Source organism: Colletotrichum chrysophilum (assembly GCF_026319265.1).
Source record: "Colletotrichum chrysophilum strain AFK26 chromosome Unknown scaffold_125, whole genome shotgun sequence".
Taxonomy (NCBI): Eukaryota; Fungi; Ascomycota; class Sordariomycetes; order Glomerellales; family Glomerellaceae; genus Colletotrichum; species Colletotrichum chrysophilum.
In genome coordinates this window covers 1-24,030 of record NW_026517412.1, presented here as the reverse complement: position 1 = coordinate 24,030, position 24,030 = coordinate 1, and the positions used below count along the sequence as shown (strand labels likewise).

General features: G+C 53.0%; 4 protein-coding genes across 4 annotated transcripts; 3 read left to right on the top strand and 1 right to left on the bottom strand.

Moving 5' to 3' along the window:
- Window positions 1–1,875: 1,875 nt before the first annotated feature.
- COL26b_010932 (NRPS) lies at window positions 1,876–11,919 on the top strand (the record flags this gene model as incomplete). The annotated part of the gene is made up of 5 exons (XM_053183616.1): window positions 1,876–2,002; window positions 2,059–5,394; window positions 5,444–10,093; window positions 10,244–11,679; window positions 11,734–11,919. 5 exons carry the CDS (start codon window positions 1,876–1,878, stop codon window positions 11,917–11,919), a joined length of 9,735 nt encoding a protein of 3,244 aa, XP_053032405.1.
- Window positions 11,920–12,806: 887 nt separating this feature from the next.
- COL26b_010931 (uncharacterized protein) lies at window positions 12,807–13,644 on the top strand (the record flags this gene model as incomplete). The annotated part of the gene is made up of 2 exons (XM_053183615.1): window positions 12,807–13,529; window positions 13,591–13,644. 2 exons carry the CDS (start codon window positions 12,807–12,809, stop codon window positions 13,642–13,644), a joined length of 777 nt encoding a protein of 258 aa, XP_053032404.1.
- Window positions 13,645–15,879: 2,235 nt separating this feature from the next.
- On the top strand, window positions 15,880–18,288 carry COL26b_010930 (uncharacterized protein; the record flags this gene model as incomplete). The annotated part of the gene is made up of 1 exon (XM_053183614.1): window positions 15,880–18,288. The coding sequence occupies one exon, from the start codon at window positions 15,880–15,882 to the stop codon at window positions 18,286–18,288; it is 2,409 nt and encodes an 802-aa protein (XP_053032403.1).
- Window positions 18,289–20,151: 1,863 nt separating this feature from the next.
- COL26b_010929 (uncharacterized protein) lies at window positions 20,152–21,202 on the bottom strand (the record flags this gene model as incomplete). Its single annotated transcript, XM_053183613.1, has 2 exons — window positions 20,152–20,667; window positions 20,726–21,202. The coding sequence occupies 2 exons, from the start codon at window positions 21,200–21,202 to the stop codon at window positions 20,152–20,154; spliced, it is 993 nt and encodes a 330-aa protein (XP_053032402.1).
- Between the last annotated feature and the right edge of the window lie 2,828 nt (window positions 21,203–24,030).

Genomic DNA, 24,030 nt, shown 5'->3' with positions numbered 1-24,030 from the left:
TTCTTCCTGTGGCCCAGTTTGCTTATCCTTCTCGTCAAACTTCAGCGCAATTGAGGATACCAAACTTGTTTACTGCCCTGTCAACTCTAATCAGACGGGGCTATTTGTTGGAGCAGGTATGGTCGCTGAGGTTTCTTCAATTTCCCCACCGCCGTTCCCCAAAACTTGCAGATAATGATGCAGTTTCCTGCCTGTGATCAGCACTACATCAAAGCAACGGAATTTCAGACCAAGCACGGTCGCCTTAGCCGTCCGACCGCTGTAACGCTAATAACATCCCCGGCAAAGTCTGAATTGGCGGGGAGTAAGCCGCTTGGTTTCTGTGTGAACTCTGGCAGAAGTTGTGATGAAAATGCTCGGTGTCGGCTTCAGTGAAGTTCTCTCCGCCGGTCCCCGCAGCCGGCCGACTTTTCGCCCTCCGCAGCCGATCCACGGCAACAACAAAAGCCGTTCGGTCTTGACATTTGTCCCGGAGCAGTGGACGGCGCGGTGGGGACTTGTTCCGCTTGTTTTTGGCTGGCAGGCTCCAGCGATTGCATGATTGCATCATATGCAAGGACCTTTCGGCTTTCATTCAAACCGGAAACAGCACGCAGGGTGCAATCTTGAGCAGCACGTCATCGTTCGGCAATCAACGAAACTAATCTTCAAGATTAATGAACACCACCACCGATGAACCGAAATGCTAAAGTAAACACCAGAAGCCAAAAGTCGAGAGAAACATTGGGCTTATTTCAGCTCCCTAGTTCTCGCGAATTGCTAAGCGTGCGTGGTGATGATACTACGCAGGTCTTGGCGGCGAGAATATCTTCGCTTGGGTTGCCAAAATGTGCCAGTTCCGGACTACGACACGTGGTTGGCCACACCATGACTTTTGAATTTCATTGGACAGGACTGGATGTAGAGACCAAACATCCAGAAACTTGTTTGAATGATGCCTCGCCTTGCCGTCTCAAGTGGAACAGCCCGCCAGCATGGCTCCCAGTCAGCCATGGAGACGCGTGTTCCATCCAACTGGCACGGCGCCGTTGAATATTTAAACGGTTCTTTGTATCATGAACCAATCGGGCCTGGTTCCTCGCCTTTTAATTAAGTTGTCAAGACATTGAGGTCCGTGGGAAACTGAGTTGGCTATGATTGCAGCCAGCCGGCTGGGCAACGGGAACAGGAAGCTTGAATCTAGCTATGGCCAAAGATCCTCCCCAACGCATCACGTAGGAATCCAATGATCCTCCTGATTTTCATGATTTCGAAGCGAAATGGTCGATACGATTGGCTCGTAGTATTCGTGTGTCGTCTGCCACATCAGACGAGAGTCTTGGCGGTTGCATGTCTACATCGGCGGCAATGTAGGTGTCATGCGCACTGACATTCCCTAACAGATGTGTCAACAATGCCAGTAAGATCTGATGTTCGTTTCCAAGCGAGCTGAAGTTTTGGGGGATTTGCCTCTGTTAAGAGGTTTCGCAGGCTGGTTGGTGTGGTCGGCATTAGAGTTAGACTTCGGTCCGAGACGTGATCGCTGGAGTGTATGTGGCTCATTCTGGACGCGGCATCACAGGCATGTCGGAACGGGGTACGCGCCGTTTCGCCGACTCTTGCACGAAAAGGTTTCCAAAGCCAATTGTTGGCCGCTGGAAATCACATGGTCTACCTGGGACTGCCCTGGGACGCAATCGCCACAAGCAGTTTTGACAGTTCAGATACAGCCTGCTGCTCATCCAACGTCACTTTTCTGATACCTGACTCGGCCTTTTTGTAATCTGGACCGTTGCATATTCATTCCTCGTTCAGAGTGGACCGCCTGCATCGCCATTGCGACTAGATTTTTCATATTCATTTCTGATTACAAGCGGATAATAGTAGTTGTTCATTATGAACGGAGCGGCTTCCAGTAACGGGAGCGAGGGAGCTATGCAACGGCTGAAAGCCCTCTGCTCCACCGTCCTTTCCATTTCAGTCGAGGATATTGACGAGGGCTCATCATTTGTTTCTCTTGGCGGTGAGCATCACAATATCGTCTTCCCGTATCACTTCGATCACTGATGACATGTACAGGCGATTCTTTTAGAGCCGTGACTCTATTCCAGAAATGCACAGAACAGGGGCTCGCAGTGCGCTTCCAAGATCTTCTCCACAAGCCATTAGTCGATGTAGCAGCCTATGCAGAGAAGGCTGCGGAGGGAGATGAAGCCGGATCTTCAAGCAGAGAAGGCTCTGATAGAGACGAGACGTACCACCTGATGCCTTCAGAGTACGACTTCACCAAGGTGTTCGATGAACTGAAGGCAAAGTACGGTGTGAGCCTAGATGACGTCGAGGACATCTACCCCTGCAGTCCTATGCAGGAGAACATGTACATCGGCCAGAAGATGAGCTCCAAGCGGCTTTACCGGTCACGCGGATTATTCGAAGCAGACTCCGCGTTTGACTTTGATAGGTTCAAGGGCGCTTGGAACGACATCGTTCAACGACACCAAACTCTTCGGACAGTTTACATCGAGACTGCGGACCCCACGTCAGGCCGCCTACTTGACGCAGTTGTACTCAAGAACAAGCCGGGGCAGGTGAAGATCAGTCACTACGATGAGGAATCGGAAGTGCATCGAAAATTCCACGACGGTGCAATTGATGACGGAGAAAATGGGGACGATCAACATCAAATCATTATCTACGCCAGCTTAAAAAAGCAACATCACGGAAGAGTCTTCTTTCAGGTGGATCTTAATCATCTGACCGTGGATGGCAGCTCTCTCATGATTATCGTCGAAGAGCTCGTGAAGGGCTTGAGAGGAGTTCCAAGTCTCGGGCCTGCCACAGGCTACGGAAAGTATATCGACCATCTACGGAATCAAGTGGATGAGGACGGCGCACTGGATTACTGGATCGACTATCTCGACGGAGCAGAGCCATGTTACTTCCCAACCATGAACGACAACATGAAGGGAGATGGTGGGTCTTTTGAGGTCCTGGAGATGTGTCTGGACACCTCACTTGAGCAGCTGCGGAACTTCTGCCGCAATTTCAACGCAACAGTATCGAACACGCTGCAGGCCGTTTGGGCTCTCGTTCTCCACACATACACCGGCGACTCCAACGTGTGCTTCGGCTACCTCTCTTCTGGACGCAGTTTACCTATACTCGGAGTCTCTGAGATCGTTGGGCCCATGATGAACTTGTTAGTCTGTCGAGTGCGCGATATGACGAGCAAGTCTCTCAGCGACCTCTTGGGTGAGATCAGACACGATTTTGTTCACTCTCTTCCACATCAATGCTTCTCCATTGGCAAAGTACAGCGAATTCTGGGCACGAACGAGAGCAAGCTATTCAACACGATAATGACCTCCTACTACTCCCCCACCTTGAGCAATGAGACTAGCAACATGTTCAAGCTAGTCGCATCACATAATGCGTCGGACTTCGACATCGTCCTGAAGGTTGTCTATTCCGATTCCGACATCCGCGTACGGCTAGCCTACTCAACAGGCACTTTGTCCTCAGCAATGGCGAAGGGTGTTTCTCACACATTTTCTGCCATTCTCAAGAGTCTCGTTGAGGCAAGTGAGCCGGATACCTCCGTCCGGTCCACCGCGGCGATCAGCCCACAAGGCTTGCGAGACATCACAGAATGGAACCACCAAAACTCACTTCCGGAATTGTCGCCAACCTGTGTTCATCGCCTCATAGAGGAGAGAGCTCGTTCCCAGCCTGATGCGCCTGCGATCTGTGCGTGGGATGGCGAGATGACTTACCAAGAACTCGACGCCGCAGCGACTCATGTCGCCAGCTACATCACAAATCTTGGCATAGGCCCTGGGTCATACGTCCCTCTCTGCTTTCAGAAGTCAAGGTGGTACTCTGTGGCTCTCTTAGCCGTGATGAAGAGTGGAAACGCATTCGTCCCACTAGACTTATCTAACCCTCCTGCGAGAATCCAGGAGATTCTCAAACAGCTAGGAATCTCGGAAGATCATGGACTGATCATCTGCTCACCACAACAAGCTTCAGACTTGGCCTCCTCAGCCCGCAATGTCTTGGAACTAGACGAAGAGCAACTGTCAGCTATTGCTTCGGCAAAGACCGTACCGCCTCTTCCGACCGTCACCCCCAAGGACCCAGCCTATGTGATCTTCACGTCAGGGTCTACCGGAACTCCAAAAGGTGTTGTCATCGAGCACGGATCGTATTCTTATGCTGCCCGAGCCCACAGCAAGGGCATTCAGATTGATTCCGCATCTCGTGTCCTTCAATTTGCCTCGTACGGATTCGATACCAGCATGGAAGATCACCTCACGACGTTCGCGCAGGGTGCTTGCCTCTGCGTCCCGTTCGAAAGCGCACGACTGAGTATCCCTGACTTGGCGGCTTTCGCGACGAAATCGAAAGCAAACTGGGCTCATCTGACTCCCTCCTTCGCTGAAATGCTGAGCCCGAGTCTCATGCCAACAATGAAGACCATGGTTCTCGGAGGCGAGGCCATGTCGGGGAAGAACGTCCAGACTTGGGCGAACCCAGGCCAGACGAAGCTGATACAAGTCTACGGACCATCCGAATGTTGTGTGACCAGCACCATCGGAGCAGAAATGTCCGCTGACGGTGATCCAACGAACATCGGCACCCCAGTTCCGGGATGTTCTGCATGGGTTGTGCGACAGGAAGACCCCAATGTTCTACAAGCCGTTGGGGCTGTAGGAGAGCTGCTCATGGAGGGTCCAATTCTGGCCCGAGGCTACTTAGACAGTCCAGAACTGACGGATGAGGCGTTCGTGACTGGTCTTACGTGGGCACCTGAGAAACGGCTCTACCGGACTGGAGATCTCGTCAAGTATGACTCTGACGGAAAGCTTCACTTCGTAGGACGTCGGGACGGCCAGGTCAAGCTCAGGGGCCAACGAATGGAGCTCGGTGAGATTGAACAACAGCTGGTGCTAGAGCCAAGTGTCCAGCATTGTCTCGCTCTTGTTCCCAAGGCAGGGCCATGTGCTAAAAGGCTAGTCGCGTTCGTGACTTTGGCTGAAGCTAGCACGACGACACACTCTGCGATTATGACGCTGTCGACACCGATTGAGACTTTGAGTGGTTCTTGGTCAGAGCACATCAGTCAAATCAGAGACTTCCTCCTCGACAGAATTCCACCCTACATGAGTCCGGAACTGTGGATCGTCTTGAAGTCCATGCCGGGGAACTCCTCTGGGAAAATTGATCGGAAACGATTGAATAAGTACCTCGAGCATCTCACTCAGGACCAGTATACCAGCTTCCTGTCCCGGTTGCAAGATGAGAACTCTGAGCGCCCAGGAAACGAGACAGAGTTGCTATTGAGAAGTATCTGGAGCGAAGTATTAAACGCGCCCGAGGAAGAGATCCGGTGGAACAGTTCCTTCTACTACCTCGGTAAGTCTTCAGATAGGCTTGATGTAATGCGTCACTAACATCATTTCAGGGGGTGATTCGATATCTGCAATGACGGTCAGCAGCATGGCGAGACAGAAAGGCCTCAATGTATCGGCCGCTGACGTTCTACGATCCCGATCTATTGAGCGTCTGGCCAAATCGACTTCTCGAATCACGCAGGACAATCATAAGCCCGTTGCCGCTTCAGAATCAGCAGTTGAGCCAGCGGCCGGAGAGCCGTTTCCCCTCTCGCCTATCCAGCAGCTTCACTTCCAGGCCTCGCCCACCGGAGACAGCCTGGATCAGCAGACCATGGTTGTGCAGGTGACAAAGAAGGTCGACCAAGAAACTCTGCTTAGTGCTTTCGAGTCTCTCATAGAAGCCCACCCTATGCTTCGCGCCCGATTCGACTGCCACAACGGCGAATGGGCTCAGAGGACCACGAACTCGGAATTGCACCAGAATTGCCGGGCGAGGTTCCACAGCCGAGATCAACTCGACTATGTCGTTGGATGCATCAGCGAGTCCAAGCGATCGCTCAACATTGCCTCTGGGCCTTTAGTAGGAATCGACTTCTTCGAGTCGAGACGACAAACGCTACTTTCCATCACGATCCACCATCTTGTTGTCGACACTGTGTCTTGGCGAACCCTCTTCCGCGAGCTAGAGAACTTCCTTCTCTTCGGCGGCCAGATAGAGGCGGAGGCTACAACATTCCAATCATGGTGTCATGCTCAGAAACAACACGCCGCGGATCTGCAGATCGATGAGGTCCTGCCATCCGTGAACAAGATACCCTCAACTGACCTAGCATTCTGGAGTATGGACGACAAGAGCAACACCTTCAAGTCTACCGTCACTCATAAAATCTCGCTGACTCCGGAGTTGACGAAATCTCTGTCCTCTGCGCGCGGTACCTCGAACTTCGCGGCCTTGGATATCATGATCGCTGCCATCGGGGAGTCATTTTACGAAACGTTCGGACGCTCCCCCGCGGTCTTCATTGAAGGACACGGCCGAGAGACATTCTCTCACGATATGAATCCATGGGAAACCGTGGGTTGGTTCACGACGTTCTTACCTGTCCTCGTTCAGCATCACGATGATAGTCTAGCGACGCTGAACAGTGTCCGCGAGCTCCGCGCTAACACTCCGTTGAGTGGGCTGCCATATTTCATGTCACGGTTCCTCAACAGCGAGGGTATCGATGCGTTCAAGCACCGCCACTGGCCGATGGAAATCACTCTGAACTACCTCGGCGCCTTCCAACAGTTTGAGAGACAAGCTTCACTTTTCAACAGATGCGATGATGGCCTCCAATCAAGACTGTCAGAACTGAGACGTCAACAGCGCGCCGATTCGACGAGATACTCCCTCATCTCTATCCTTGCGGTGATGAAGGACGAACAGTTGTCGATCGAGGTGGAGTGGAACTCTCAGATGAACCACCAAGATCAGCTCAAAGATTGGGTTTCTCAGCTTGAGCAGAGCTTCGAGCAGGTCACCAATAGACTGGCGACTCAAGACCTTCCCGATTCGCCCATCGAAAACCTTCCTCCTTCAGTTGGCCTCAACTCAAAGAGACTCATGTCTGTCATGGGCTTGGCAAAGTCCAAACTCCGCCTCCAACCAAGCCAGATTGAAGCTGTTTATCCTTGCTCCCCGATTCAAGACAGTCTCATGCTTTCCCAGTTGAAGAAACCCAGCAATGTCTACAGCCAACATTTTCTCTTCAAGCTATCTGGAGACGACCCCATACAGCCCGAGAAGCTCTATACGGCCTGGAAACAGGTTGTCGCAGCCCATCCCATCCTGCGTACCGTGTTCCTGGAAGAGGACGACGGAGGTTTCCTGCAGGTTGTTGTGAAAGCTGTGGCGCCTGAGATTGAGATTTTGAGACTCGAGGATGAAGAAGACCTGCAGGAGCTCTGGGAGAAACAGTCCACTTCACGTGGGCCGTCCCCTCTCAGTGGCAAGATCCTACACAAGTTGCGGATCTACTCAGCTAAAGATGGCTCGGTCTACTGCTTCCTGGACAAGAACCACATCATCACCGATGGCACGACGTCGAGGCTTCTGATCCGGAATTTCCTGGACGCATACGAATGCCGACCGAGAGGCGATGCATGCCCGTACTCGAACTACATCAAGTACACCTCGGAGCAGAACATGGCTGACATCATCAGCTACTGGACACGTTATCTAGATGGTGCTACTAGCTGCCAATTTCCAAAGCTTTCCCACGCAAAGGTTACCTCCGGCCAGCACATGGAGTTCGCTCGCACATCATCCGCCTTCCCGAACACGGCCTCTCTGGAGAAGGCTTGCCGGTCACTGGACGTGACTCTCCCGATTATCTTCCAAACGGCCTGGAGCGTGGTCTTATCCACGTATCTGAACTCTGACGACGTAGTCTTTGGGCTACTTTCGCATGGCCGGGATGCGCCAATTGTGGGAGCTCAGGAGATTATAGGACCTATGGCCAGCATCGTGCCTGTGAGGTCTCACCTCACTCCGACGACAAAGGTTTCTGACGCTATCAAAGCCATGTGGGAAGACGGCATTGCGCATATGTCTCGGCAAACAATTTCCCTGGCTCGTATCCAGCATTCTGTGAAGAGAACCGGCGACGACATGTTCAACACCATTCTCAACTTCCAGAAGACCAGCGCGGCGTCTCCTTCCTCAAGCGTCACAACAGAGCTGCTGTACGCCCACGACACGAGCGAATACGATCTCGCCGTCTGCATAACCCATGATCAAGACCATCTTGAGGTCACGCTCGAGTATCCGCACCATTTCCTCTCCGAGACTCAAGCACAACGTCTGCTATCGGTCTACATTGCCGCCGTGCAGATGATGATCCGAGATCCAGACGTCAGCATCAGCGAGCTCTGCCTCGCCACCGACATGGATAGGGACCAGCTGCAGGAATGGAACTCCGTTGAACTCGAAACCAGCAAGCGCTGCATCCACGAAATGATCTCAGAGACAACACTTCGCCAGCCTGCAAAACCTGCCATCTCCTCCTGGGACGGCGATCTCACCTACGCGCAGCTGGACCTCTTGTCCACGAAACTCGCCGCTCAGCTACAAGCCATCGGGGCCAAACCAGATGAGGTGGTTGTTCTGTGCTTCGAGAAGTCCATGTGGGCAGTTGTTTCCATGCTCGCCGTCGCCAAGGCTGGCGCAGCATTCGTTCACATCGATCCCAAGGGCGCGCCGAAGAGGACTGAGTTCGTCATCAAGCAGACCAAGGCACGAATTGGGCTGGCTTCATTGGAGCAATACGAGAACTTCGTGTCTCAGGTTGACACAATCCTAATTGTGAACAAACCGTCAGTCGTGGGACTGCCGACACCGAACGTGAACGATGTCGTCTCTGCTTCTGCGGAGCCCTTCAACACCCTCTACATCATCTTCACATCAGGAACGACGGGCACACCCAAAGGAGTGGTGATTCAGCACAAGTCATTCTGTTCAGCTGTGGTAGCAAACAGATCATGGCTCCAGATCCGGGCCAACTCTCGCGTCCTCCAGTTCACCAACTACTGCTTCGACGCATCGCTCGAGGAGATCTTCACTGTGCTGGTTGCGGGCGGTTGCATCTGCATCCCATCCGAAAAGGAACGCATGACTGACATTCCCGGCTTCGTGGAACGAAAGAAGGTCAACTGGGCCGCTTTTACTCCCTCCTTCCTTCGAACTCTGGACCCATATGACCTGAAGTCGGTCAAGTTCATCACCGTGCACGCCGAACCCATGGGTCAAGATCTGGTGGCTCGATGGGCAGACAAGATACACATGCGGCCAAGTTACGGCCCGACTGAGTGTTCGGTCACCAGCACCGTAGGTCTTCGCTTCACGCCTGAGACGGACGCCACGAACATTGGTTTCCCCATCGGTTGCCGAGGATGGATTGTGCACCCCGACAACCAAGAGATCTTGATGCCCGTCGGTGCGGTGGGCGAGTTGCTCCTCGACGGACCGATCGTAGGAAAGGGCTACCTCAACGACGATGCCAAGACCGACGCTGCCTTCATCGACCCTCCTTCATGGGCTGTTCAGGCTGAGTCAATCTTTGGCAGCAGCCCGCCTGAGAGGAAAATGTACAAGACGGGTGATCTCGTCAGGTTTGCCGAAGATGGTAGTCTTCTCATCCAGCGACGCAAGGATCATTCTCAAGTCAAAATCCGTGGTCAGCGTGTGGAGTTGGGTGAGATTCAGCATCACCTCAATAAGCTTTCCGGTGTCATTCAACACAGCATGGTGTTTATGCCCAAGGTTGGTCTTCTGAAGGGCCGACTCGTTGCGGTCGCGAGCTTGACTGCTCTTTCTGCGGGGCTCGATACAGGCAATTACGGTGTCCAGGCTCTCAAGACGGTCAACAAGGAAGCTTTAGGTGACGAGGGTCGCAAGAGAGTGAGCCAAACGTTGGACGACATCACGTCTATGCTGGAGAAGGATCTGCCCCACTACATGATACCGGAAACATGGCTCATCGTGCAGAGTCTGCCGGTGCAATTGTCACTTAAGCTGGATCGCCAGCGTGTCACGAATTGGGTGGAAGGTCTTGACAAAGCAGTCCTCCAGTCGGTTCTCGAGCTAAGCCAACACGCCGGCGCTGAGACTCAGCATGGGTCTGAGATTGAGGAAACCATCCGAAAGATTTGGGGAGAGGTCTTGGGCATGGATCCTGGTGAGTTCATAATATCACCACTGAAAGACGCGAAGCTAACAATTCAAGACCGCATAGCGCTTGACCAGTCATTTTTCAGACTGGGAGGTGACTCCATCTACGGTGAGTTCTCCGCATAATCATCGAATCCGAGGCTAACAAGACACATAGCGATGCAAGTGATGCGTCTTTGCAAAACTGCTGGCCTCCACGTTACGACCCAAGACGTCCTTGCCAACCCAACAGTGAAGCAACTTGCACTTATCGCGACTCCAAAGCCTGTTCCAGACGTCATCGTGACGGCTCGGCCACCAATGTCTCGGGCCAACACCTCGGCCGCCTCGCCCGTTGCCACTCGAACCATCACATCCGTATCTGCGCCAACTACCCCGAGAGAACCCTTCATGCCGATAATGCCCACGCCTCCTAGATCACCCGAAGAGCCGATCCATCACTCACCATTCGTCAAGTATCTCTCCGCCAGAGACGGCAATGTCGAAGCTGTCGTCCCCTGCACGCCGTTTCAAGAGCGAATGTACCGGGCCTTCGTCAAGAAGCCCCAGAAACCATACCTCTTCAACAGCCTTGTCCTACTGAAGGGCATCGATGATGGTGCCGCTGTAAACCTCAACCGGTTGTTCCAAGCCTGGCAACAGACAGTAGACCGCCATGCCATTCTGAGAACCGTCTTCATCCCCGACCAGGCAGCAGGCAAAGTCATTCAGAAAGTCTTGAAGAGGCACAAGGCCGACATCGCAACCCTCTCAGCAATGTCTGAAGCAGATGCCATCACCCAGAGCCAAGGTCACCTCAACGCTACCCGGATGTCTCTCTTCAAGAACAACGCCCCACCGTTGTCTGTTCGGATCTTGATGACTCTGGACCAGCAAGTCTATGTTCACCTCGTCATGGGCCACATCGTCATAGACCACGTCAGCTTGGATCACGTCTTTGCGGACTTTGCAAGCTTTTACCGGGGACAAACACCTGCACCTGCAACGCTGCCCGCCGGGTTTGGAAGCTACGTTCAGCAGCTCTCACAGACCCGAGACATTCCTGCCAGCAACCAGTTTTGGGTCAATAAGTTGAAGGATGTGAAGCCGTACATGGTTCCGTCGGAGTCCATGGTAAACGGCAGCGACCATCACTCCATGGGTGCCGTCAACTTCTCTCTGGACATCACGGACGAGATGCGGTATTTCCTCCGCGAAGCTGGTATCACGCTGTCTAATCTGTTGCAATTCACATGGGCGATGGTCCTGCACGTGTACACGGGCCATGCAACCATTTGCTTCGGCCACCTTGTGTCGGATCGCGACATTGACCTGCCTCATGCCGACGACATCGTAGGCCCAATGTTGTCGCTTATGATAGCCCGGGCAGCCGTCAAAGACTCAACCGTCCTGGTGGACGCTTTGCGCGCGTTTCAAGAGGACAGCATCCTCAGTTTGAGGCACAAGATCTTCGATCTGACGGAAGTGGAGCGACAGCTCGGTTGCCAAAAGACTGGACTCTTCAATACTCTTGTCAACTACAGAAAAGTGAAGTATTCCGGAGGTGATACAGATGTTAATTTCAAGTCCGTCTGGAAGCAGGATCCGCACGAGGTAAGCCATCGGAGTGATTTACACGAGTGGCCCGAGACTAACACCGATTTACAGCAACTCTTAGTCCTTGCTTTCAACGAGGAACCTTCTAAACTCGATGCATCCTTGACTTACTACGAGTCTCTTTTTTCGAAGCAGACGCTGAACACGTTAGCGGAGGCCTACTGTCGCATTCTTCAGATGCTGGTCGGTGGCAGGCATAGGACGGTTGGAGATATGAAGGCTGTGTTGAATTCATAATTACTGATCGCCGAAGACCATGAGACAATTCTAATAGATAAATATTGTGTATTTCAATTGAGATAGGGACTTTTTGTTTTTTCTGCTTCAAGTCCACTTCTGACTGTGTACTGGCTATCAATTCTCTCATACAGTGCACTTGGTCATTGTGGTACAGGCACCACTCGAGCGTCTGTGGATTCTAAACGTATCACCAGCTTCGACCGGCTTCATGCTCTTTGTTTCTCAATACAGCATCACTAGTGGCTCGGCCCATAGAGCCGAATGATGGGTTACCGAAATGTGGGATGTACTTTATCACGGATGAGCTTATTTGGCCCCATCACACCGAATATTGACGTCAAATAATGGTATTTCTTCGCAATGATTCTGGCTTTACCTGTAAGCTTAACGCCAAACAATTCTACAACTCCAGATCGCGTTGCTGAACTGTGAGCTTCGACCGGCGCAATGGCGCTGGGAGTGGGCAGCGAGTGGTTGCGCCTCCGACTCGTTGCGAGGAGTTCGGACCGAAGTGGGTCCCCGCTTCAGTCCGATGCCGAACCCTTCGGTCCGCTGGCATCATCCAATGGGAGCTCGAGGCCGTTCTCTATTGCTGTATCGCTATAGGCAATCAGCTCAATTGCGAGTCCTAGGTCCAGGTGCCTGGTTCGACGTCTTTGTCTGGAGTTCGTCCAGAAATCGCGCCTTCACGAATTTTCTAACGACTGGCAATCCCTGAATAATTGCGCCGACAGGCACAGCAGCCGACCTTAGTATCGCACCGGCAAGGGACGCTCCTTTGTTGAGTAGTAGAGCTTCTGCTTCGTTCTGGCTCTGTAGAACATCCAGTGCACTCCTCACTCAGTCATTCAGGCCTTCCACTATCCGTCTTTTTTCTTACCATGATGATGCCATCCGGTCCAAGTAAGAAGGAGGAAAAGTACTCTCTCCTGAAAGATGAGACCGGGAGAGAGTCCTACGAAGAAGAAGAAGCACCACGGCCATCTTCATCGTCGTCATCAGTCGATCAAGAGTCCGGAGCCGTCAAAGTGAAGAGGCAGCTCCGGATACCATGGCAATTCGACCCGGCCTGGAAGTCATGGTATCTCTTTGTCCCCCTCGGCCTCATCTTCTTCATCCTCGCGGGGCTGGCTTTCTTCCCGTCATGTGAGCCGTGCCGCAAACAAGACACATCCGGCTACGTCTGCGCACCCAACGGCGCCCTCCCCAAGATCGCCCGCGACAGAGGCTGCGAGTTCGACACCATGTCGTTCAAGTGGTACCCCAAGGAGGCCTTCAACGACAAGGACAACCAGGCGCTCCTCAGGGAGTTCCACGATCAGGGCCCGTGGCACAGGTACTACGACAAGGGCGGCAAGCACGAGATCCCGCCGACCAGCGAGGTGCTGACCGCGGGTTGGGTGTCGAGGAAGGAGCACACTTTCCACTGCATGTACACGCTGAGGCAGACGCACCTGTGGCTCATCAACGGCTACGACGCCCCGTGGAACTACACGCACACGCTGCACTGCACGAAGTATTTGATGGACACGATTTTGGAGAACCCGCCGAAGGACTTCGACGACCTAAGTGTTCATGGAACGCCGTGGCCGGAGCACCCTGATGTGGTAAGTCGAGTCGCGGGAGAATTTCTCTCTGGCACCGTTTGCTGACGAAAAATGATTGTAGGTGAAGCCATACTATCCTTGCAAGCAAGAGGGACTGAGTTGTGAGTCGTGGTGAGAGAGGCCACGGAATTAGCGGTGAGGTTGGGCGTTTCAATTACATTCATAGCATCGATCAGAGCATTTGCACGTCAATCGAGTGGCTGAAGAATTCATCAATTTATCTAGACTTTTCGTTGTTGCCGATTATCCGGCTCTGGAAAAACTTTGAGTGATGGCTGAAAAGTTCTGTTGCATCTTAATGATCGGCATATGATCATCCTGCGTCTATGCGCGGCAATCTTGGTGTAGGGTCACATTGAACTTGCATAGCCAGGAACCCGCGAGGTCTGGATATTCCATGTTTTAGTTTCTAACCAGAATTTCACCGCTGCAAGCTGTGTCTCTTGAGGTTTCTGTGGAAATAAAAATCGCAGCTTGGGACCGTGTTGCCCAAGAGATCAAATGGCTAGATGAGGGAAAACCGGGTGGGAGGGCTCGTGGTGCGGTCGGAATAGAGCAAGCGTACAGCCAGCAACCCCTGAAAAAAACCCCTCTGAGAGGGTGTGTGATTTTGTCATCACATTCAATCTCTGCAGAGGTTTCACGCGCATGGATGGCAAACATGTTACGCTCTCAAATCCGTAAACACGGAGGGAAATGCATCGCTTTTCTAGTTTTCGTTCCGAACTCCTCGCATTCGACAGCCTTGGTGAACAGACTCTTTGCATCACAATCATTTAGATACCGCCAAGACGCCAAGAACACATTAACCCAAAATTGGGACGAACAATGCCACGCTAATCAAAATCACAGATCTCTGTCGATGAGAAGAGGGCAGCGCGGATGGCAAGACCAAACGAGCAAAGACACAAGGCCGATGTCTCGCATGTCGAGGGAATTTCGCCGGGCATTTTCCCATTCACGTCTTTCGATTTCGTCGATCGCAAGGCAGGGGCGAGGTAATTTGAGCAACTTGACGTGAGGCGAGGACTGGTGAACTGACAGACCCATGTCTTCATAAATCGACACAAACATTTTCCGCCAATTAAGCAGGCCGCAATCCAGCTTATGAGGGGTAATTGTGGACCAAAACATGGGGGTGAGAACCACCTGAAGCGGCTGGACAGTCTCGGGTACAGTGAACCTTTTTCTGGTCCAACATGAGAACGACTCAGCGCCAACGGCTTGCTTTTGCAGACTGACTTGTCACTTGACGGCCTCGCCTAGCTTCGCCATAGGGGCTAGGAGAATTAGTGATCAAGTCAAACCATTACGGCAGATGGCGGCAATGCGGTGTTAGATTGACAGCGCACCTGCACGCTCCAAGGAGGCGGCGCCAGGCTAGACATTCCATCACGTACGATTCTAATTACCTTGCCGCTCCCTGCATGTCTGGAAAGGGATCACAGCGGCTGCCTTCAAAGTTGCTCCTCCCCCAGCCGTGTTATCCACTCGGCCGAGGCCCCTCTTCGGTAGGTTCATCCGAACATTCCTGTGTGGCCCAGCGAATAGGCGAGAGAAGCCAAGAGCAGGTGCAACGGCCCAGATCCATCAGAGCCAAAGGTCAACAAAGGGGCCGTGATTCGACCTGCAGGGCGTCCTTCAATTCTTGAGCTGTGGACACTCCTCACATGTAAGTAAAACAGAGGGCCAAATTACGTTGCACGTCATAGGGAGACAGCGCCTGCAGACGAGGCCATGCCCTTGTTTGGAAGGTCTGCCAATGACGGGATCCTTATTTGAAACGGCACGCCAGCACGCGCTGTTGGCGCGCTTGGCTGGTGATAGCGGGCAGGTTTATTTCAAACATTCTAACGGACCCGAGGATGCGCATCCCGGGGTCGAGTGGGGCTGCCGAAGACCGAGACCAACACGGAGAATCTCTGGCCCCCGGTCTGGCGCCAACGGACCCCGGCCTATCGGTATGCACCCCTTAGGTGCTCGAGATTAAGGAAACTTGCTTGAGTGGGGGTATTTCCTAATTGTTCAGACCAGTGCAAAGATGCCAAGACAGAGACGGAGTGTTCCTGGTTGAAGAGATATAACATGAACATCAGAGCTGCTCCGACACAGATCTTGTGTTTCTCTCTTTGTTTGTTCAGCCGCATCTTCGCTGCATGCCTTCTTTTTCGAGTCACCGCTAGTACGGTGTTTTGTCATTCTTTTCAGAAATCATCCTGTTGACCCTAGCGGTTAGCGTTCGTTCTCTCGCAACACTTACATTCACTTTTGGACAACCTCCAAGCCACTCATTCATCCCGATCACCTCCAAAACTCGAAACTAGAAGACACCTAGAAAGCGATTCTCGCCATGCGTTACACAATCTTGGGAGCCGCGGCCCTTCTTGGGCTCGCCGGATCCGCCTCCGCCCAGCTCCGCGCCTCGGCTTACACCGATCCCCAGACCGGCATCGACTTCCAGCGATACAAGCCCGACGCCTACCCGTACAGTTTCGGTATTGCCGTCCCCGAGACCACCGGCACCGACTTCATCGGCCAGATGGTTGTGCCCATCTCCACCAAGGGCAACTGGGGTGCTGTGTCATTGAAGGGAGGCATGTTGAACGGTCTGTTGTTCGTCGCCTGGGCTGATGGCGAGGACATCGTCACCTCGTTCAGAATGGGCAGCGCGTACTCCAACCCCGACGTCTACACCAAGACCGAGGTCAAGGCGACCCCCATTGCCAACGGTACTTTCGTCAACAGCACCCACTTCTCGTACACTTTCCTGTGCAGCAACTGCGTCGACTCCACCGCGACGACCCTTGCCGGCGAGTCCCCCATCCTGGGTTGGGCTTTCTCCGACACCAGCCCTACTACTCCCTCTGACCCCGCGAGTGCCCTCAACTACCACTCTGCTGGCTTCGGCCAGTTCGGTCTTGACATCGCCAGTGCCAAGTCCGCTAAGTTCGAGGAGTGGTCCAAGTACGCGAAGGAGGTTGAGACGACTCCTGTCCCTGGTAACGGCACCACCACCCCCGTTCCCGGCAACAGCACAACTCCCATCACCACCTCCAACAGCACCTACGATGTCATTGTCGTCGGTGGTGGCCCTGCTGGCATCATCGCTGCCGAGCGTATCGCTGAGAGCGGCGCCAGCGTCCTCCTCATCGAGCGTGGCCCTGCCAACACTGTCCCCCTGGGCTCTGACCTGGCTCTCCCCTGGAACGACACCCTCACCCCCTACGACATTCCCGCCCTCGGCAGCTCCATGACCTCCCTCTCTGGCATCAGCATGTGCAGTGACACTGCCTCCACCGCCGGTTGCCTGCTGGGTGGTTCCAGCTCCATCAACGGCCTCAACTTCATCCACCCCCCTGAGCACGACTTCCAGCGCTGGCCCAAGGGCTGGAACTGGGCCGACATGTCCGCCGCCGCCGAGCGTCTGTACGAGCGCAACCCCGGCACCACCGAGCCCTCTGACGACAAGAAGTACTACGATGACCTCACCTACAGGGTCCTCTCCGGCCTCCTGAGCGGCAAGGGCTGGAAGGAGGTCGACTCCATCGAGTCCCCCAACGAGAAGCAGGCCGTCTTCTCCCGCCCCTCGTGGTCCATTAAGGACAACCTCCGCGCCGGCCCTGCCCGCACCTACATGCCCTTCGCCCAGCAGCTGCCCAACTTCACCCTCAAGCTCGAGACCAAGGTGATCCAGGTCGAGCGTACCGGCAGCACCATCACCGGCGTCCTCACCCAGGCCGCCGACGGCAGCAAGCAGATCATCAAGGTCAACCAGGGCGGCAAGGTCGTCCTCGCCGCCGGCGCCATGTCCTCCCCCCGTATCCTCTGGAACTCCGGCATCGGCAAGTCTGACGCCCTCGCCATCGTCAAGCAGGGCGCTGCCTCTACCGGCGTCACCCTCCCCGCCGAGGCTGACTGGATCGACCTCCCCGTCGGCCACCACCTCCAGGACCACGCCCAGGTGATGCTCCAGTTCAACTCCCAGACCAACTTCACCGCCTACGGCTTCAACGCCATCGCCTCCAACCCCGTCACCTCCGACCTGGCCCTCTACAAGGAGGGCTCCGGCCCCATCACCCAGGCCGCCCAGCGCATGCACCTCTGGACTTCCGCCGAGGGCGCCGACGGCCGCACCCGCTACCTCCAGGGCACCGCCTCCGCTATGCAGAACGGCATCATCACCGTCCGCACGTTCCTCACCCACGGCACCTCCACTCTCGGCGAGCTCGGCATCTCCGCCTCGGGCAACACCGTCCTCAACACCAAGCCCTGGCTCATTGACACCGAGGACCGCAAGGCCATGTCCGACTTCGTCCAGTACTGGCTCGACCTCACCAGCGGCAGCAACTCCACCCTCAGCTACGTCACCCCTGGCGCCACCCCCGAGGACATCATCTCCACCAAGATGATCTCGGGCGACCACTGGGTCGGCTCCGCCAAGATGGGCACCGACGACGGCCGCTCCGGCAACGGCACCGCCGTCGTCGACCTCGACACCAAGGTCTACGGCACCGACAACCTCTTCGTCGTCGACGCCTCCATCCACCCGGACCTCCCCACCGGCAACACCCAGGCCATCATCATGATCACCGCCGAGCACGCCGCCGAGAAGATCGCCGCCTTCAAGGTCAGCGGATCCAGCAGTGGCGGTAGCAACTCGACCACCACCCCTGCCCCCGTGAACTGCAAGCGCTCTGAGAAGCGCGCTGCTCGCCAGGCCATGCGCTTCAGACGCCATGTCCACATGCACAAATACTAGGTAGCCCTCAAGTGCTGAGCGGACACCACTGGGGCGGGGTTGTATTAGTTGATGTCATGAGTTACCCCTCCCGAGCATTCATCGTATGTGTTTCCTTCTAGACTCTGTATAAAGTCTCTTTACATCGTAAATAAAGCATTTTAGATCATGAATTTTGATAGCCTTCGGGTGTGATGATTAATAATGCGATCTCATGTGGTACCTAGAAGGATGCCCAAAGAACGTCAAGCCCCAGCCGTTATATCTAAATTAAGCAAATCAATATGCCCAAGTCAGCAGGGCTGCCGACCTTGGCCCCGGTGATCCGCATGTCTTTTGAGACTCGTGGGACACATTTTTGAACAGCAGCTCTTCACGATGAACAATAACACAGTGAATCTGCAACATTAATACCTTCTAAAATGTGAAGATGGAGATTGCAAGTATGGGAAGGAATTCATCCACTTTCCTTACTAGAAGCAACCGGATCCGGATGAGGAACCAAGTTCAGGTGGGAGCCTGACTATTGAAGACCTCGCTTTCAGTGAATGATATGTTCCGACCACTTTACCCCTGGCTTGGAAATAATCAGCGATAGAAGATTGTCGGGGTAGTGCATATGCCTGAGCTTCTTCCTCGTCAGCCATCCAGTAGTGTACTACGATATTTTGTCATTGAAGATTGGTTCAATTAACGCAACAAAGACTTGCCCTACAGACACTAAACACGGTTTCGCCATCATCGGTACTAGGTACGGTCGTCGAGCGGCCCTTGGTCCGGAGGCAGGCAAGGTAGCTGTAACAATCGACTCTGAAGCTCCGAGTCTGGAAGGTCGTTTTATGGCGGCTGCGCGCGTTTGGACCGGCCGGCGGTTGTGGGTCGAATCCTTTTAAGCTCTCAAAATATCAACGCGTGGAGGCGTCCACGAGCCAACATAGTAGGTACATATGCGTTACTGACCGATGCTAGCATAAGGTTTGCTCTCTGCATCGGCACCTTTGAAAACCATGCATTCCGCAGCATCCGCGTTGATGAACAAGAGGTTAGGTTAGAAGATGAATGTGTCAGACACATCACCAGTGGGCAAGCATTCTCCTACAGGCTCGTCAGATCGGAAAGATTAACCTGACGAGACAACTTCATTCAGTAGAAGGCTCGGCCTCATTGCTTTCTCAAGCCAGAGCCGAAAGCCCACCCGCAAAGACGAACAACTATGATGACGGTGCGGTCAACGGTAACCGAGAAATAGAATAGCTTCGGACAACTTCGGGTAGCAGAATGGCCCTCACAGTCAAAGCAACATCACCAAAGGTGCACAGGGAATTTGAACGAAACTTGAGAGGACTGACCAGAGCTTAGTTTCAAAAGTACCTTCCGATTCTCAGAACAAGCGGGCAAGAGTGGCTGTCTAGGTCATTGGGCTGTGGCGTCTTGAATGAAGGCGTCTTTAAGCATGCTCCCGAATATCCGTGTCTACCGAGTAGATAAGATTTGAAAATTTGATAAAGTCATTCCGGCCAGTGGCAAGTGCAGTGAGGTGGAAACTTGAGCAAAGTCACTCAGGGCTTGCGGATTAATCAGCACCCACCTGTCTGATGTGTCGAATCCGAACAGCGGAGTTTGTGATATAGGCTCTCAAGGTGCCGCATCTAAAATACGATAAGAAACAACTAGATCATCATCCATTGGTCTAGTAGTTCCAGATAATGTTGTCCGGGTCACTTTGGCAAACATGACCGAGCCAAGTAAAGACCTGGTGAACCGAGTTCTGCATACTACTTCCGGACTTTATCATCACAAGCCAAAACAAGACACAATAGATCACCAGTAGAAGTTGAAATTCATGATTCGATTAAACGCTCCGCTGGTGGTATCTCCAAACCTCTAAACGCTGACGACTGTAAACTTCAAGCACAGGTAAGCCAAATTCGGGTTCCGAGTCAGCTCGAACGCCCCGTTTGATGACCATATTACCACTTCCGTGATGTCCTTCACCCCAAGCACCTCCTTGTGCTGGCTCAGCATCCAGGCTGTTGCAGAACCGTGGGTGCTTCCCAGAATAGCAAGACCCTCGTCGGTGTCCATCTTGAATGTAACTCGTTGGCCCCATTCAGGGACCTGGGTATATTTCGCCCTACGCAAGGCCTCCATCACAATCTGGAAAGTCTTGTTGTAGATAACGTGCGAATGAAAAACGGCCTTGAGGTTCTTGGGATCGTCACCTCCAGCTAGACAGCCGTCTCGCCACTGGAAGTAGGCGATATCAGATGAAGTGTCCAAGTCGGGGACGTCCCCTTTTCCATTGTTCACGCTCTTTGCATAGGTAGGGCTGAAGTTTGAGTCGAAAATAAATACACCAGACTTTGGGTTTACGACGTTGGTGTAATGCGCCATCGTGGGCTGGCAGGACGTATCTTAGTACAAATGAAACGATCGGGGGTATTATAATCGTGCTTACATATCCCGTCTGGCCATTCGCTTTCTTGAACTCCCGGTCGTGGACGAGATTCCACAATGTGTTTTGCGTTGCGTCGACCGGCAAAGCTGGGTCCTCGAACGCGGGGCTCAGCAGGTTCCCGAAATCAGGCGCGCGACCGCCTGCGTATGGGAAGAAATAGACATTCGGTGTCCAGCCCCATTGCAAAACTTCTTCCGGCTCCTGGAATGGACTGGCAACTGTTTGTCCGCCGTTGTATTCTTGCGCCTTTGCGGGATCCAGTGGCAGGAGACCCTTCAACCATTCACCCTTGTCGGCACGGCCTTCGTAACTGTCGTCGAAGTAAGGAAACGCTTGCCTCACCCGCTTAGCGAGCTTTCGATCGGAGGTAGCGGGCGCAGGCGATGCGCTGATGGGAAGCAAAAAGTTAAGGAGTGAAAGCCATAGGAACAATAGACGGAAAGTTCCTGGCACAAATGAATGACTAGTGCGAGACATTGTTGATAGTAAAGACTGACAAGTAGTTGGAAGACGCAGCAGCAACACACAGGACAAACGCCAAACAACGACACACGACAGTGCGTGTGCGGTACTCAAATCCTTTAATAGGCAGCTTCAGCGGAAAAGAATGATCGGCTTCGGACATTTCTATCATTGGAGAATATCTAGAAAGTTGATTAACGGACCAAGCATGGTGCCATGGGCCCGGCGGAGCGGGGCCGGACTGGCCGTTGCTTAATCAATTGCGGACAGGCCCGTCCATGCTTGACTCGTCCCCAAGCACATATATGCAGCCGTAGGCCGGCCACCCCGCTGCCGCAGCACGCGGTAAGCAGAGCTATTGTTGGCTCAAGCCCCTGTTTTATTGAAATAAAGTTCAAGACGTCACTTCAGTACTCAATGCACAACCAACTTAATTAAATTGCGCACTTTGGATGAACATGTTCACAGGCGTTCACGTTTATTTTGGTTCTCTTGCCAAGCGGAAGAGTAATGACGATTAATGGGCATATATACTGCTCAAGCGCCGAAACTACGAAGCAGTCGTCTAGGCCAGATCAGCGCCGGTCCTTCATGATCACTGATCAGGAGGTCGTTGATCCAATTTCATATTCGACCCCTCACGTCGCATCATTTACCTAGTCGGTCAGCCGCCTTTTGGAAGTTGATACTTATTTCAGCAGGACAACGGTAACGACATGAACGACATGAACGACATCAACAATACCGAAAGCAATACGAAGAAGACGACGATAATTGTGACGAAGACAGCAGCAGCAGCAGTGGATACGTGAACAGGGACGATACGGAGGTACCCAAAACAGAATTCGAAACGAAATCATGGAGTCACCTGCTCGGTAAAGATGATTGGTCAACTTGCAGCGTTCAACTTCAAGTGCAAGCGTGAGAAGGTCTGTTTTGCGTTACTTCCCAAGCTTGTCAACACTATATCACAAACATGCATTATGGTGTCTACATACATTGAAATACTCTTGCTCTGCCATTTTAGCTTTTCACGCACGGCTTTGTGCGGGTATTCCACAGCTGCTTGTGTCTCTCTCACTCGTCCGGCCCTGCTGTTTTCGGATTTTGCGCTTCCTGTCCACCAGAACTAGATCAGCTGAATCATCCGGCCACCATATGATAATCTATCGTACTGTATCACCAGAAAACTCGCAGACGATCTCCTGCGCTCTTGTCAGAGTGATCATTGCGGAGTGTTTCTTCACATGTGGTGGCGAAAGTCGCAGATAGCCTAAAAGACTTTCCGTAATGGATGCCGAAAGCGACTTGCGAGTGCTCCCAGCTGGCAATCATGCTGCTGGTGTTAGCTTTGATTCAGTTGGTGAAAATCTCCTTCCAAAAAACCTGCAATTAAACACGACGTCAAATTGATAAGAAGCATCTGCTAAGATTAACCGATATGTCTAACAAACTCTTATCTTCGACATGAAGGTACCTAGGCACTTTGTATTCTCGGTTCTCCCCTGTCAAGTCAGGCCATGCGAAACCATTTTATTCGCCCTAATCGAGTTCGAACAGCGATAGTTGACCCACTGATGCGTACCCATTTCCGATATTCCGATGGTAGGAACAGCTGTCTTTCGCTTCCTTTACAGATCCACATGCCAATATTACTCAACCCGTACCCGCAGTATTCAGCTTCAATAGGATCTTCTATAGAGCCTATGTCAGACTCAAGCTGAAGTTCCAACGTACATGTGCTTGTATGGAGCTGCGAGCTATTGAGTAAGTTGAATTGAAGATCATAGTTGGCATGAAGGAATTCAATCCTACGAACGCATGTTTCTGTGCCAGTGCGCCAAATTTGCACCGTCCCATGGTCTGTTCTCCCCTCAATTGACATCGACGCGAGCCATTCCTCGTTCAGTGAGAATGCGGCCGACGTCACCTGTCCCATGGTTTTAATGCAGGTTTCCACACCGCCTCCTTTCAGGACGTAGATAATGCTATGCGTGCTCACAGCAACCCATTTGGAGTTCGTTGAAATTGCAATACACGAGCTGTTCGTGAGGAACGTCTCCATGTCTAGGGTGCAACAGTTGTTGCTAATGTCCCAAATCTTTAGCTTGTCCGACGTCATAGACGCTAGAGTGCCACCATCGACCGCGACGGCCAATTTAACTGATCCGGAGAGAGGACGGGAACGGATCGGGTGGTCGTATTGCTGTACACAAACCTGATGCGAAACGTCCCAAATCTCGACTGTTGCATGGCCAACGCCTCTGACCAGCGAGAACCATTGACTGTTTGGAGACCAAACGGGCATTGACGAATTTGTACATTGGATTGTCGCGAGGCAGCAACCTTTGTCTGCATCCCAGAGTCTTGCTTCCCTCCAGCAGACTGATAAAACGAATATGCCATTTGGCGAGAACGAAAGAATCTCAACTTCGCTTTTGTGCCCAGCAAGTGTACGAAGGCAGTGGCCTGTCTCTATGTTCCAAAGTCTGATTGCATTGTCGACTGACCCCGCAATGTATCTGCCATCAGACGCACACAGCCGCACCATGTTTAAATCTGCGTGATCGTCATTCGATGGCGTGGGGGAGGTTGTCGACAAGTCCCACAGGTGAATAGTGTAAGGGGCTGGCCCCTAGGCTTGTTCAACGTAGAGGTGCCGTCGATTGACTATTCTAAGCTGAAGAAGGAAGAAAGGACTTTACAAGGGTAGGCACCTAACAGCGGTGAAGCAGCCCGGGTTAGGCGGCGTACTGCGGCAGAATAGTGGGTCCAACGGAGCCGGATCTCGGTAACTGCTCCGGCGAAGCCGGAGATATCAATCCGGGCTCTAGCCCGTGACA